This window comes from Mobula hypostoma, chromosome 6 (assembly GCF_963921235.1).
Source record: "Mobula hypostoma chromosome 6, sMobHyp1.1, whole genome shotgun sequence".
Classification (NCBI taxonomy): domain Eukaryota; kingdom Metazoa; phylum Chordata; class Chondrichthyes; order Myliobatiformes; family Myliobatidae; genus Mobula; species Mobula hypostoma.
The window spans coordinates 27389657-27404221 of NC_086102.1; the positions used below are offsets into that span (position 1 = coordinate 27389657).

At 42.8% G+C, this 14565-nt stretch overlaps 1 protein-coding gene across 1 annotated transcript in view; it reads right to left on the reverse strand.

Annotated features, from left to right (window-relative positions):
- Nucleotides 1-14565, reverse strand: part of LOC134347885 (interleukin-10 receptor subunit beta-like) — a 74525-nt gene that overhangs the window by 43969 nt on the left and 15991 nt on the right. The window contains exon 2 of the mRNA XM_063050459.1: nucleotides 104-221. Within this exon, the coding sequence (XP_062906529.1) occupies nucleotides 104-221 (118 nt within the window). The remainder of the gene's footprint in view (nucleotides 1-103; nucleotides 222-14565) is intronic.

Below are 14565 nucleotides of genomic sequence, written 5' to 3' on the forward strand. Positions count from 1 at the left end.
ACCTTCAAGATGATAATCACATGTGATTGATTCAGAGCTGTAGTAAATCCTGCATTAAAATAATTTAAGAAAGCTATTTGGCATTAAAAAATTAATCTCTTACTTTTGAACGGTGTATGTCAGTGGACCATCTTGGGAAGGAACAGGATTCCATCTGAGTACCCTCTTGGATTGGGTCAGGCTAATAGTTACATTTTGTGGTTCCAGGATCTTTCCCAGCACTGTGCAAACAGAAAGTAACAACACTGAAATCTTAATTTCAAAGAAAAAGAAACATTTTAAAAATTCATAACAAGGTAAAGAGTAAGACAGAAAGCTAATTATTGAACAATGGGTCCATTGGAGTCCGAGACAGAAATTTGTAATTGTGCATATTTTGATCCAGTGCTAACTTTACATATCTACCCAGTTCTTGATAGCAATGCAAATTTGACATTATTCATGATCAAAGAAGGCATGGGATTAAGCACAAGCTCACTTTGGCTTCTAAATACCTAGATTCCAGAACATGTGAGCAAGTCACAAGATGTCTATTAATAATCCCGTATCAACAGCATGCTCACATTTCTAATTGCATTGAATTATTTGAGCTACCTTGAGGATTAAAATCTCCAGTGGAAAAAGTCAGATGGCTGTACACACCTGAAAAGCTTTACCTGTTGTTAGAACTAAAAGCCTTCTTAGGTTGACAACTAGATGGAGTTAGAATTGGGTGGAGATGTGTACTGTATGTTTTATTTTTTTACATTTAGGCATTAGAATCTACACAACACACTGTTATGGGAAAGCAGCATCCATCATCAAAGATCCTCACCACCAAGGCCATGCTCTCTTTTTGCTGCTGCCATCGGGAGAAGGTACAAGTGTCTCAGGACTAGCACCACCAGGTTCAACAGTTACTGTGGGTAGCTCTCACTACCTATTAAATGCTCCCAATGGCATGTGCCTCAAATAGCCTCTGACAACTAAGTCCAGCTCCTGGCTTTCACATGTGGCTTAGCTACTAAGCCCAGGGGAACCATTTCTACTGACAGGAGAAGGGCCAAATGTGAATTACTGATGCCTTAAAAGCAGTTGCTTCAGGCAGATGGGACTCGTTAACCATAGTATCTAGGAGAAGAAATCTCGAACCTCCACTGCCTGGCGGTTATACCCACTCATGGGTAAGGCTTCGGGTGTAAAGCTCAAAGAAAGATACGGAGCTGGAGTCACTAAGACAGTCCTACACTGAGTTCAACATTGACTGGCAACTCCTATGACACTGTTGGTATCAAACAGTATCGGTCTCTGCCGTTCCTTTGGGTTCATCAGATGCATGAAGAAGGGAGCTTGCTACATGGGCAACAGCCTGCTTAGGCTTGTGTATCTCAGAACACAACATGCATATTTGACCCTGACTGATGAAGGCCTCATGCACACAGATCTATAAATACCAACAATTAGGGCTTATAGGAATCAGGATGGGAAGCCATGACCTTAATGAGTGAGAGAGTAGGTTCCTTGGGTTTAGTGACTTGTTGCCACTCTTATCAAAATATTTTTCATGTCTTATCTCAGATTATTACAACTGGCCTCAATATTAATAAGTCTTGTGCTGGGGAGTTGGGTGATAGCTTGCATATCTAAACAGCCAGGACGCAACATCCATGGTCGACCCTGACCAACAGGCCTCACCGACTCACTACCCCTCAACCATCAGGCCCTTGAACAAAAGAATAATAACCACACTCATCTATTGAGATGTTCCCTCAATCAATAATCTCATCTTAAGGACTCTTTATCTCTTTATCTTGTTATTTCATCTTGTTATTTATTGCTACTTATCTATGTTTGCACTTGCATAGTCTGTTGACTTCTGGCTGAACTTTCATTGATCCTGTTTCCAGTTACTCCTCTATAGATTTGTTAAGTATGTCTGCAGGAAAAGAATCTGAGGGTTGTATGTGTTGACATATATGTACTCTGATAATAAAATTTACTTTGAACTTTACTTTGAGCTTTGAACTAAAAACTGCTGCTCATATTGAAATGCCTTACTATGAATGACACGAGAGCAAAAAATCGCATCTTAAGCGATTTCCAATTCATGCAGATACTAGGGAAACAATAGAAAGTCTAGTCTTGATTCCTTAGCAATGAAGAACAGATGGAGGCACTCTCCAAACCACTGCCCACGAATTACTTGACCATTTATGGAGACCACCGATTTTCAAATGGTCGTGTGCTCATTGCATTCCCGGGCTTCTGCTTTTAAGGATGGAGAATGGGATCTGACCTTTTGTTTTAAAGTGAAACTATCCCAATTAGTGATGATGTAATGGTACCCATTGGCCTTTCTTCCTGATGTTAAAATCAGGAAGTTTCCAGTGTAAGGCAGTGTAATATTTAAAAATTCCCTTCTCAATGACAGAGCTATCTGAGTACTCAACTCTGAATTAGAAGATTTAACACCACTTCAGGGAAACGAACATATGATCAACATTGGTCACTCCAATACTGCATGAAGGGAACACTGCTTTGTCTTGAGGAATAAGGAGAAGGTATTTCAGGCCAAGACCCTATATCAGGACTGATGAAGGGTCTCGGCCTGATACGTCAACTCTATTCCTTTCTGGAAATGCTGCCTGGCCTGCAGAGCCCCTCCAGCATTTTGTGTGTGTTGCTTGGATTTCCAGCATTTGCAGAATCTCTTGTGCTTTTGTCTTAAGAGCAGATTTTCTTGATAGAACACATACCAAAGCCTCCCTTTGAACCTCTAACATTATTTGGAGAGTACGGGAAGTTTTCTAACCAGTTTCACTGAAGTAGTTGACCTGATCATCTGTCATGCAGTTCTTTGAGGGATTTTTGTGTACTGGCATTTTCTACCAAGTTTTCTCGTGTGGCAATGGTATCTTTCTTCTAAAAGACTTAACTGCAGTAAAATCTTTTGGAATATCCCAAGGTTGTGCAATACTCTATATGAATGCAAGTCTTTGTTCAATAATGTAGCAGCTAGCATGATGCTATTACAATTCGGGGAGCAGGAGTTCAGAGTACAATCCTGGCGCCCTCTGTAAAAGAGTCCGTATGCCCTCTTTGTGGAATCAGTGGGTTTTCCCCGCACGCTCCAGTTTCCTCCCACAGTCCAAAGGCACACTGGGTGGGTTAATTGGTCATTGTAAATTGCCCTGTGAATTAGGTTGGGGCTATTTAGTGTTGTCGGGGGTCATTGGGGCAGCTCTGCTTGACGGGCCGGTAGGGCCTATTCCCCACTGTACAGTATTGCTAAATAAATAAATACCCCAAGCCCCGAAGGCTTTGAAGAGTAGACACATTTCTCACATCTGAGTGTACTTTGGAGACAATTATCCTCCATGCTCGTCCAAAGTACCTGCATACATTTTGGTGCACAAAAGCAGAGACCAGTTACTGGCTATGATGTTCCTATTCACACAAGAATACCTTCCCACACATTAATTCCCTAAGAACAGGTAATCTTTTTGCATTCTAACTTTTACAAACAAAATTCAGGTGACTTTCCATGCAGAGGAATACAGTCAACGTTGCAGACCAAGTCCCTTTATTGGTACTTAACTATCCCGAGGAAGGGCCTTGGTCCAAAACGTTGACTATTTATTCCTCTCCGTAGATTTATTTATTTGTTTATTTTTACTGAGATACAGTGCAGAACAGGTCCCTCCGGCTCTTTGAGCTGCGCCGCCCAGCTACCCCCGATTTAACCCTGGCCTAAACACTGGACAATATACAATGACCAATTAACCTACTAACCAGGATGCCTTTGGACTTTGGTAGAAAACCACTCATTCGTGGGAAGGACATACCATACAAACTCCCGACAGATGGTGTCGGAACTGAATTCCGAACTCCGACGTCCCAAGTTGTAATAAATTTGCATTAACTCCACACTGCCATGCCACGTTCCTCCAGAAGGTATTTCAGGCCGAGACCCTATATCAGGACTGATGAAGGGTCTCGGCCTGATATGTCGACTCTATTCCTTTCTGGAAATGCTGCCTGGCCTGCAGAGCCCCTCCAGCATTTTCTGTGTGTTACTCTGGATTTCCAGCATCTGCAGAATCCCTTGTGTCAGGTGATTTCCCATCTGTTTCTCTTGAGGTCTTAAATTTCTATCTCCTAATCAGTGAAATCTGAAGCATGGAGTCTTTATTATTTTGTATATACAGCCTGATACTTTATTTATTTAAGTGCCAAAATTATCAGGCTGCATAAAGACCCCATGCTTCAGATTTCACTGTTTAGAAGATTGGTGTTTTTCTCACCTTTTTATTTAGTTCATTGCCAGAATTAAGTAAACACCTATCCCCTAAATAGTGAAATCTGAAGCATGGACCCCTGCATATACCAGAAACTACAGCATATTATTCCATTTCTTATCAGGGCATATCAATAGTACAAGCCTAAAGATGAGCACCACCTGAGATACAGGCAGAATCCCAGAGCAAGCTCTTCTTATGACCCTCTATTTTTCTAGGCATGGTTCTTTATTAAGCATTTTACTGCATGATCAATAATCAGTTAATCACAAGCTCCATTCTGGACAGTTAATGATTGCCTGAAGTGAAAAGGCTGGTTGCCACAGCGCGTTCTGACAGGATGTCGATGCTGCTTCTTAACGACAGATCAGGAAGGCTCTGTTTCAGTTAAACACCTTTCTGCCTTGGCAGAGGGGGAGAGGGGAGAGGGGAGAGGGGAGAGGGGAGAGGGGAGAGGGGAGAGGGGAGAGGGGAGAGGGGAGAGGGGAGAGGTTCCTCTAACAAGAAATCTTTCCACCTCGACACACTGGAAAACATGAACTGCTTTTCAGGAGCTACCTACCAATGAAGGCAAACATCAAGGCAAAGTCCTGATAATTGTCAGTGCACGAACACAATTTTTGAGTGAAGAAAAGCATTCTATTTAAGTGCAAACAAAAGAAGAAATTAACAGGCAAATGGAATAAAATGGTTTTCAGAGCCTTCTTGAATAAGTTTAGTAGTCCTATTGACTCATGGGAATTACTGGGCCAAGATTGTCCAAAGTGGAGCAGGACTGGACCAGTAGCTTTGAGAACCTTGTGTCCATCCATCGGAAGTGCAGGAGAGCTCAAAATAAATGGCAGAAGGAATGCAAATCATCCACCCACTCATCACGTCAAACATCACCTGAGGCAAAATCTCTCACTCCCGTACTGGCAGAACTGGAATGGAAGCAAATCATTCCCAGTGCCAAAGAACTGCTAATTCAGAAGTGAGATGTCAAACTTTCTGAATTATTTACTGAGATAGAGCGCTGAATAGGCCCTTGTGGCCCTTTGAGCCAAGCCTCCCAACAAACCCCGATTTACAATGACCAATTAAACTCCCAACTGGTATGTCTGTGGACTGTGGGAGGAAAGCGGAGCACCCAGAGGAAACCCAGGCAGTCACAGGGAGAAGATACAAAACTCCTTTCGGACAGGGTCGGGTTCAAGTTCAAGTTTAATTATCATTCAACCATACATGAATATAGTCAAACAAAACAGCTTTCCTCTGGGGCCAAGGCACAAGACGCATTGCACAGCGTACAGCACACAGCACATATGGTTACGATAACAGAAAATGTACAATCACAAAGACAATAATATAGCCCTAGTCCCTGAATGGCACAGCCTGTGGAATGATGGTCCATGGGATGTTGTCCTGGTCCAGCTTGCTCTTCCATAGAGTGAACACTGGTGGGCTAGCCCCCAAGACGGATGGACTCCAGTGTACCCGGCACGCCTCTGCTCTCTCCACATCTGCGTCACCTCTCCTGGACGGCTGCAACAGGTGGCAGCGCGGCATGCGGGCCTGTTCCTTGCCACGACTAAGGCAGCACAGCTTCCCCGCCGTCAGTCTCGCCAAATGAGCCAGTGACTGAACTTGCAGTATCTTACATCGGTACAGTCCAACAGGGTCTTGCAGTCACAATAAAAACATCCTAGACAATCACCGTGAACCCCCTCAGTACAACAAGTCCAGGCAACAACACAGCAATGGTCACAAGTCCAGCTTCTTTGCTGTCGAGCAACTCGCTAATGGGATAGTCCTGAAATACCCAATGTTGTTAATATCCAGTAGAGCCTTGTGATGGTAAAAGAGACGTAAAGCATGAACAATTACGCCTTTGCTTGCATTCGGAGGGGCTGCAGCCTCAATCCGCACGGGCATCTTACTGGAAAAGTTGGTAATATCAATATGCTCGGTATTGATGTGTGGCCTCGGTTGCAGCGACGACTAGGCCTGAAGCCATGCTGTTGCCTGTCTACAGGCACCAGGAGCGAGGCGTCGAAGCCACTACACTCCACCAAGGTCAGTGTGGTGCAGAGCCCAGGCTGAAATCAGTGCTGCCCCAACCCCCAGTGTTCGCTCGGCAGACGCCAAGCTCTGTCGAGGTCGACGGCAGAGTTGTGCAACATTCAGTGGACTCAGAGCCTCAAGTCACGGTGTCACCTGTGTACAACCACCAGGAGAGAGGCGTCAGAGCTGGTTTTCTCTAACAGGGGTGGCGTGGTGTAGCATCTGGGCTGTGGGAGGGAAGAGTCGGAGCCAGTGCGCTCCACTGGAGGTGGTGTGGCATGGTGCATGGCGTCCAGGCTGGAGTCAGAGTTCCCAGTGTTTGCTCGGCAGAAGACAAGCTCTTTCGTGGTCGACTCTGTCATTCATGGCTCGAGTCTGGACTCTTTTATTGCGTGGCTGTACCTTACTGATACCTTTACGTTCCTGCTATTTTGTACATGCTATGTGTGTTTATTTTATGTGATGTAATGTGTTTTGCACCTTGGCCTCAGAGTAACACTACCTCGTTGGCTGTATTCATGGACATTTGTGTATGTTTGAATGTCAGTTAAACTTGAATTGAATTGAATTACAAAAGCTATTGTAAAGGCAATAGCTTTAAGTTAATCCATTGAGCAACTTCATCAAACTAGTTTGCTAGTTTTTTTTGAGTTTGAATACACTTTTTCATCTGTGTACGACTTGCAACAAGGTAAAAGTAAGATGTGGAGAACATGTCGCACACGTGCGCACACACAGTCACACACGGGCACACACAGTCACACGCACATTTTCAGAATTCAACCAACGTTAGCAAAGGAGAGCAGGTGTGGTTTAGGACAGATGGCTCCTTCAGAGATATTGATTACTTGTGGTTTAAAAGTAGGGGGTGAGAATATAAATCTAAAGAGTTTATGCACTACCTGAGCAGGAGTACAGAAAGAATTCTAGCGACAGTCCTTCCAGAAAGATTTCAAGACCTTAGAAAGGATACAAAGGCACTTCAGCAGGATTGACCACAGATGAGAGATTTCTATTGTGCGGAGACTGGAAAAGTTAGGACCATAATTCTTGAAATAGAACTGGTCAAGAAACAAACTGATATAAAATCTCCTCCCTTGGAGGGTCAGACACCCTGAGCCAGTAGGCTGGTCCTGGCATAATTTACATATTACTATTTAATTATTTATGGTTTTATTACTATTTAATTATTTATGTTGCAACTGTAATGAAAACCAATTTCCCTCGGGATCAATAAAGTATGCCTATGACTATGACTGTAAAAGCATTTCAAAATGATGAGAGGTTTTGATGGAGCAAAATAAAATTCTTCACTGAGTTGCTCAATAAGAAAAGAGATTGTTTCTTGCCAAGCCTCGTCAGGATACTTGCAAATCATTTCCATTTCCTTTCTAAGGCCTTTCCAATTATCTATACGGGAAATGAGAGGACTCACTCTGAGTTGGCGGGTTCCAGGATACTAAATCTAAAAAGCTGAGGGAATACAATACTTCAACAAATTTTCAAGCGGAATCAGAAAGGTCCTTTGAATCTGCAGATTTGAAACGGGAACAAAGTGTAACTGCAGGTATGACAAAGAGTATGCAGATAATATGAAGAATGTGGACGACATACACAAAATGCTGGAGGAACTTTGCAGGCCAGGCAGCATCTATGGAAGAGAGTACAGTCGCTATTTCAGGCTGGAACCCTTCACAGGACTGGAGAAGAAGAGTTGAGGAGTAGATTTAAAAGGTGGGGGTAGGGGAGAGAGAAACACCAGGTAATAGGTGAAGCTTGGAGGGAGAGGGATGAAGTAAACAGCCAGGAAGTTGATTGGTAAAAGAGACAAAAGACCATGGAAGAAAGAAAAGCGGGGAGCAGCACCAGGGGGACGTGATGGGTGGGCAAGGAGATGAGGTGAGAGAGGGAAAAGGGGATGGGAAATGGTGAAGGAGACATTACTGGAAGTTAGAAAAATCAATGTTCATGCCATCAGGTTGGAGGCAACCCAAATGGAGTATTTGTTCCTCCAACCCAAGTGTGGCTTCATCACGACAGTGGAGGAAGCCATGGATAGACATATCGGAACGAGAATGGGAAGTGGAATTAAAATGGGTGGCCACTGGGAGATCCCATTCTTGCTTCTGTGGCCTTCTGTCTCATTCACCTATCAACTTCAAGCTCCTTACTTCATCCCTCCCCCTTCAAGTTTCACCTATCACCTCGTGTTTCTCTCTCCTCTCCCCACCCCCACCTTTTAAATCTCCTCCTCAGCTTTTCTTCTCCAGTCCTGCCAAAGGGTTTCGGCCCAAAACGTCAACTGTACTCTTTTCCATAAATGCTGCCTGACCTGCTGAGTTCCTCCAGTATTTTGGGTGTGTATTGCTCAGACTTCCAGCATCTGCAGATTTTCTCTTGTTTGTGAAGAATGTGGAGCTGCACTTTATGTGGGGGCTGAACACATCAGAAAGGTTCATTGTCCCCTAAAGCAAAGTTGGCTCACCAAACCAGAATTTCACCATACTTTGTTGCATATTTAATATATAAGTAACATTTGAGTTATTTTGTCATAGTCATAGTCGTACTTTATTGATCCTGGGGGAAATTGGTTTTCATTACAGTTGCACCATAAATAATTAAATAGTAATAAAACCATAAATAGTTAAATAGTAATGTGTAATTTATGCCAGGAAATAAGTCCAGGACCAGCCTATTGGCTCAGGGTGTCTGACTCTCCAAGGGAGGAGTTGTAATGTTTGATGGCCACAGGCAGGAATGACTTCCTATGACGCTCTGTGTTGCATCTCGGTGGAATGAGTCTCTGGCTGAATGTACTCCTGTGCCCACCCAGTACGTTATGTAGTGGATGGGAGACATTGGACGTGCAACTTGGACAGCATTCTCTTTTCAGACACCACCGTCAGAGAGTCCAGTTCCATCCCCACAACATCACTGGCCTTACGAATGAGTTTGCTGATTCTGTTGGTGTCTGCTACCCTCAGCCTGCTGCCCCAGCACACAACAGCAAACATGATCGCACTGGCCACCACAGACTCGTAGAACATCTTCAGCATCATCCAGCAGATGTTAAAGGACCTCAGTCTCCTCAGGAAATAGAGATGGCTCTGACCCTTCTTGTAGACAGCCTCAGTGTTCTTTGACCAGTCCAGTTTATTGTCAGTTCGTATCCCCAGGTATTTGTAACCCTCCAACATGTCCACACTGACCCCCCAGATGGAAACAGGGGTCACCAGTACCTTAGCTCTCCTCAGGTCTACCACCAGCTCCTTAGCCTTTTTCACATTAAGCTGCAGATAATTCTGTCACACCATGTGACAAAGTTTCCTACCGTAGCCCTGTACTCAGCCTCATCTCCCTTGCTGATGCATCCAACTATGTATATATAGGTTGTTGAAGCATTTGTGTTCATTTAAATAATTCATTACAAGTTATTTGGATAAATATGTGAATAGTATACGGTATCACACTACCATCTGATACGTGCGTGCCTCGCTTAAAGTAAATATGAAGTTAAACTCACATTTCGGACTTCTGTGTCTTCCTTTGGATTAGTTCAATGTTTAGAAGTCATAAAGTATAACATACTCTCTGGCTAAAACTCACTCTCATTCTGCAGATCGCCTCCATTTCACTTGCTGATCTTTCCCATTTTCATTCTCAGCCTCCAGCTTCAGACAGTCAACACCAATCCTCATTTATCCTTAGCATAGCTCCATATAAACAGCAACAAAACTTGACATTTTACAGAGTCATAGAACATAGAACACTACAGCACAGAAACAGGTGCTTTGGTCCATAACCGAACCACTATTCTGCCTAGTCCCATCAACCTGCACATGGACCATAACATTCCATACCCCTCCCATCAATGTAACTATCCAAATTTCTCATTCAGGATGAAATGAAATCTGCATCCACTACTTCTGCTGGCAGCTCATTTCACACTGCCACCACTCTGAGAACAAATCTCAGAGCCCAGATATTTTTAGCAGGTTCACCTTCTCACCTTTCACCCTTAACCAATGATATCTCGTTCAAGTCTCACCCAATCTCAGTGGGAAAAGCCTGCTTGCATTTACTCTATCTACGTCCCTCATAATTTTGTATACCTCTATCAAATTTTACCTTATTCTCCTAAATTCCAGGCAATAATGTCCTGACCTAATCAATATTTCCCTATAATTCAGGTCAGGTCCCGTAAATTTTCCCTGTACTCTTTCAATCTTATTTATATCTTTCCTGTAGGTGGGTGACCTGACCTGCACCCGATAACTGCTCCAGATTAGGCTTCACCAACATCCTATACAACTTCAACATAACATCCCAACTCCTGTACTCAATACTTTGATTTATGAAGGCCAATGTATCAAAATCTCTTTATGACCCTATCTATCTGTGACACCACTTTCAACAAATTATGGATCTGCATTCGCAGATCCCTCTGTTCAATTGCACTCCTCAGTGGCCTAGCATTCACTGTGTAAGACCTGCCCTAATTTGTCATCCCAAAGTGCATTTCCATCCTTAATTCACAGAATATCTCTGTAAAACAAAGCAACACACACACACACACACACAGAGTCTTGGCCCAAAATGTTGTCTGTTTACTCTTTTCATAAGAACATAAGAAATAGGAGCAGGAGTAGGCCTCTGGCCTGTCGAGCCTGCCCTGCCATTCAATATCATGGTTGATCTGGCAATGGACTCATCTCCACCTACCTGCCTTTTCCCCATAACCCTTAATTCCCCTACTATGCAGAAATTTACCCTACCTCGTCTTAAATATATTTACTGAGGTAGCCTCCACTGCTTCATTGGGCAGAGAATTCCACAGATTTTCCATAGATGCTGCCTGGCCTACCCAGACCCTCCAGTATTTTGTGTGTGTTGCTTGGATATCCAGCAGCTGCAGATCTCCTTGTGTCTGTAAGACAAGTTCTGCATAAACAGGTTCTCAGATGTCTAATCACAGAAATTTGGGAAATAAAAAAAATGCCAAATATTTTTCAAAATAATTAAGTTTGCCAAACAAAGATTCTACTTAAAGTACAGAAGGTGAGAATCATTTTTTCCCTTGGAGGGGGTATCCAAAACAAGAGGCATAGATACATTGTGAGGTTAGGTGGTGTAGAGGGGATGTGAAGGGGAACTCTTTCCTCACACAGAGTGGTATGAATCTCGACCATGCTCCCTGAGGAGGATGTGGGCACAGGGATTCTCAAAGCATTTGAGAAATATTGAGACAGGCACTTTAACCCCAAGACTTTGAGTTCCACAGATCATTTCAATTAAATGGGACTAGTATTGATAAAAGTGTGTGGTAGTTAGGGTTAGTGTTAGTTGTGGTGGGCGGATGTGCTTGTTTCTATTGAATACCAATACCAGCGTTTATGTAGCACATGAAAGTAATGTAGCAGACTCTTAGTAGAGGAGGATCTAACAAACTTAATGGCTATTTTTCCATTATTATCTCATCTTCTTCCTAATTAGGTTTTGCAATCAGAGGTCCTTCTCTGCAGAATATTACTTAATCAGCACTTTCTCCACATACACATACTATTTTCAATTTTTTCTCTCTACTGACAATTTTGATGTGTTGAACCTAATTAATGGCAATATTAAAATCCTAAGGTATTGATCACAAATTTCTGTAAACTTCTTAGTTCTTACTGTAGTTTAATCTGCTATGTTGAGGAATCAATTGGCAAAGCCACATGAATTTTAGCTCACATTTAGAAATCTTCTTGGTTTAGATTCATTTCATTTCCAAGTGTTAGCATGCCCCCCCCCCACCAAAATGCCACGGTAACGTAGCAGTTAACATAACGCTATTGCAGCTCGATGTGTTACAGTTCCGGAGTTCAGAGTTCAATTTTGGTGCCGTTCCGTAAGGAATCTCTGTACGTCCTCTCCTTGAAACACATGGGTTTTCTCCGGGACCTCCAGTTTCCTCCTACAGGAGTACCAGGTAGGTTAAACGGTCATTGCAAAATTGTCCACGATCAGGGTAGGGTTAATCGGGTTTCTCGGGGGTTATTGGGTGACATGACTTGAAGGGCTGGAAGGGCCTACTTTGGCTGTATCGCTAAGTAAAATGAAAAATGCCTTTCCTGTTTCCCCACCACCACCCACTTCCAATAATCTCCAAGAAGATTCACAGCAACCTCCCAAAAATATTTGGGCTCTGAGATTTGTTCTGTATAGGTTTCCTCCACGAAAAGGCCATGGTATTCCCCAAACACCAACAAAGTTACTGTAAAATTTCCCTATAACTGATTTTTAAAAATGACTAGCTAATAGAAGGCCAAGTTCTCTATAATCTCATGGAAAAGCACGAAGTGGTTTTAAGTTTAAGTTTGGAGAGGGTGCAGAGGAGATTTACAAGGATGTTGCCTGGATTGGGGAGCATGCCTTATGAGAATAGGTTGAGTGAACTCGGGCTTTTTTCCTTGGAGCGACAGAGGATGAGAAGTGACCTGATAGAGATGATGAGAGGCATTGATCGAGTCAGAGGCTTTTTTCCCAGGGCTGGAATGGCTAGCACAAGAGGGTATAGTTTTAAGGTGCTTGGAAGTATGTACAGAGGAGATGATAGGGGTAAGTTTTTTTTTTACACAGAGAGTGGTGAGTGCATGGAATGGGCTGCCGGCGATGGTGGTGGAGGTGGATATGATAGGGTCTTTTAAGAGACTCCTGGACAGGTACATAGAGCTCAGAAAAATAGAGGGCAATGGGTAACCGTAGGTAATTTCTAAGGTAAGGACATGTTCAGCACAGCTTTGTGGGCCGAAGGGCCTGTATTGTGCTGTAGGTTTTCTATGTTTCTATAGTGCAGAAGAGGCTCACCAGGATATGACTGGATTTGAGAGTATTAGCAATGAGGAGAGAAATTGGACAAACTTCGATTGCTTTCTCTGGAGTGTCAGAGGCTGAGGGGCAATCTGATATAAGTATATAAAATTATGAAAGGCATAGATTAAAATATTAAAAGACATAGATTTTAGATAAGAAGGGAACGAATTAAAAGGAGTATTGCTACAGTTATCTGGAGTTTAGCACACAGTTTTGGTCACATAGTCATACTTTATTGATCCCGGGGGAAATTGGTTTTCGTTACAGTAGCACCATAAATAATTAATTATAGGAAGGATGTCGAGGCCCTAGAGAGGGCGTAGAAGAGGATTACCAGTATGTTACCTGGATTAGAGGGCATGCGCTATCACGAGAGCTTAAATAAATTTGGGTTGTTTTCTCTGGAGCAGGAGGGGCTGAGGGGAGATCTGATAGAGGTTTATAAGATTATGAGAGGCACAGAGAGAAAAGACAGACAGTATCTTTTTCCCAAGGTTGAAGTGTCGAATCAGAGGGTTTACATTAAAGGTTAGAGGGGGTAATTTCAAAGGAGATGTGAGGGGCTCATCTTTTTTTTAAAAAAAAACACGGAATGGTGGCTGTCTGGAATGCTCTACCTGGGGTGGTGGTAGAGGCAATTCCATTAGAGATGTTTAGATAAGCACATGAATGTGAGGAAAATGGAAGGATATAGACATTGTGTGGGTAGAAGGAATTGACCATTTGGTTACTAATTTAATCAGTTTGGCGTAATACTGTGGGCCAAAAGGCATTTTCCTGTGTTGTACTATGTTCTATGAGATTTAAGAGTAAAGTTTTTTTTTATACATAGAGTACAAACAGAAGTCAGGAAAGGTGGTGGAAGCAACATACAAGAGTCATTTAGACGTTTAAACAGCAGCACGATGAAGCGATGTAGACCGTGTGTGGGCAGATGGAATTAGTTAAATTAGCATCATGGTTGGCAGGGACATGTGGTGAGGTGGGAGGTGGTATGTCATAACCACAAGTATGCTCGTTTCACTTCTATCCCCCATCAAGAAGGCCTTAAACCTCTCCTCTTCCTTAGACACCCTCTGTGAGTTTTTAATGTTGTGTGGATTTAAATGGGTATCTCTGAAAATAAATGATCTGTGTTTTAAACTTTGTTTGCTGGAAGTATCTTCTTGACAGGAGAAGGGAACAACCACTCGAATAGTGGGTATTGGCAGCTAAACATGAAAACATGGAAAATGAACAGGGATGTGAACTAGTCTTTGAAGACCAGGTAGTTACAGTATAATCTCCCTTTAGAGAAAGTACTTGTGGCTATTTATATCTGATAGAGCTTAAAGTCTTCACTTGAGTTTAGAACTTCATTGTCAGCAAACCAAGTACCATCACACATTAA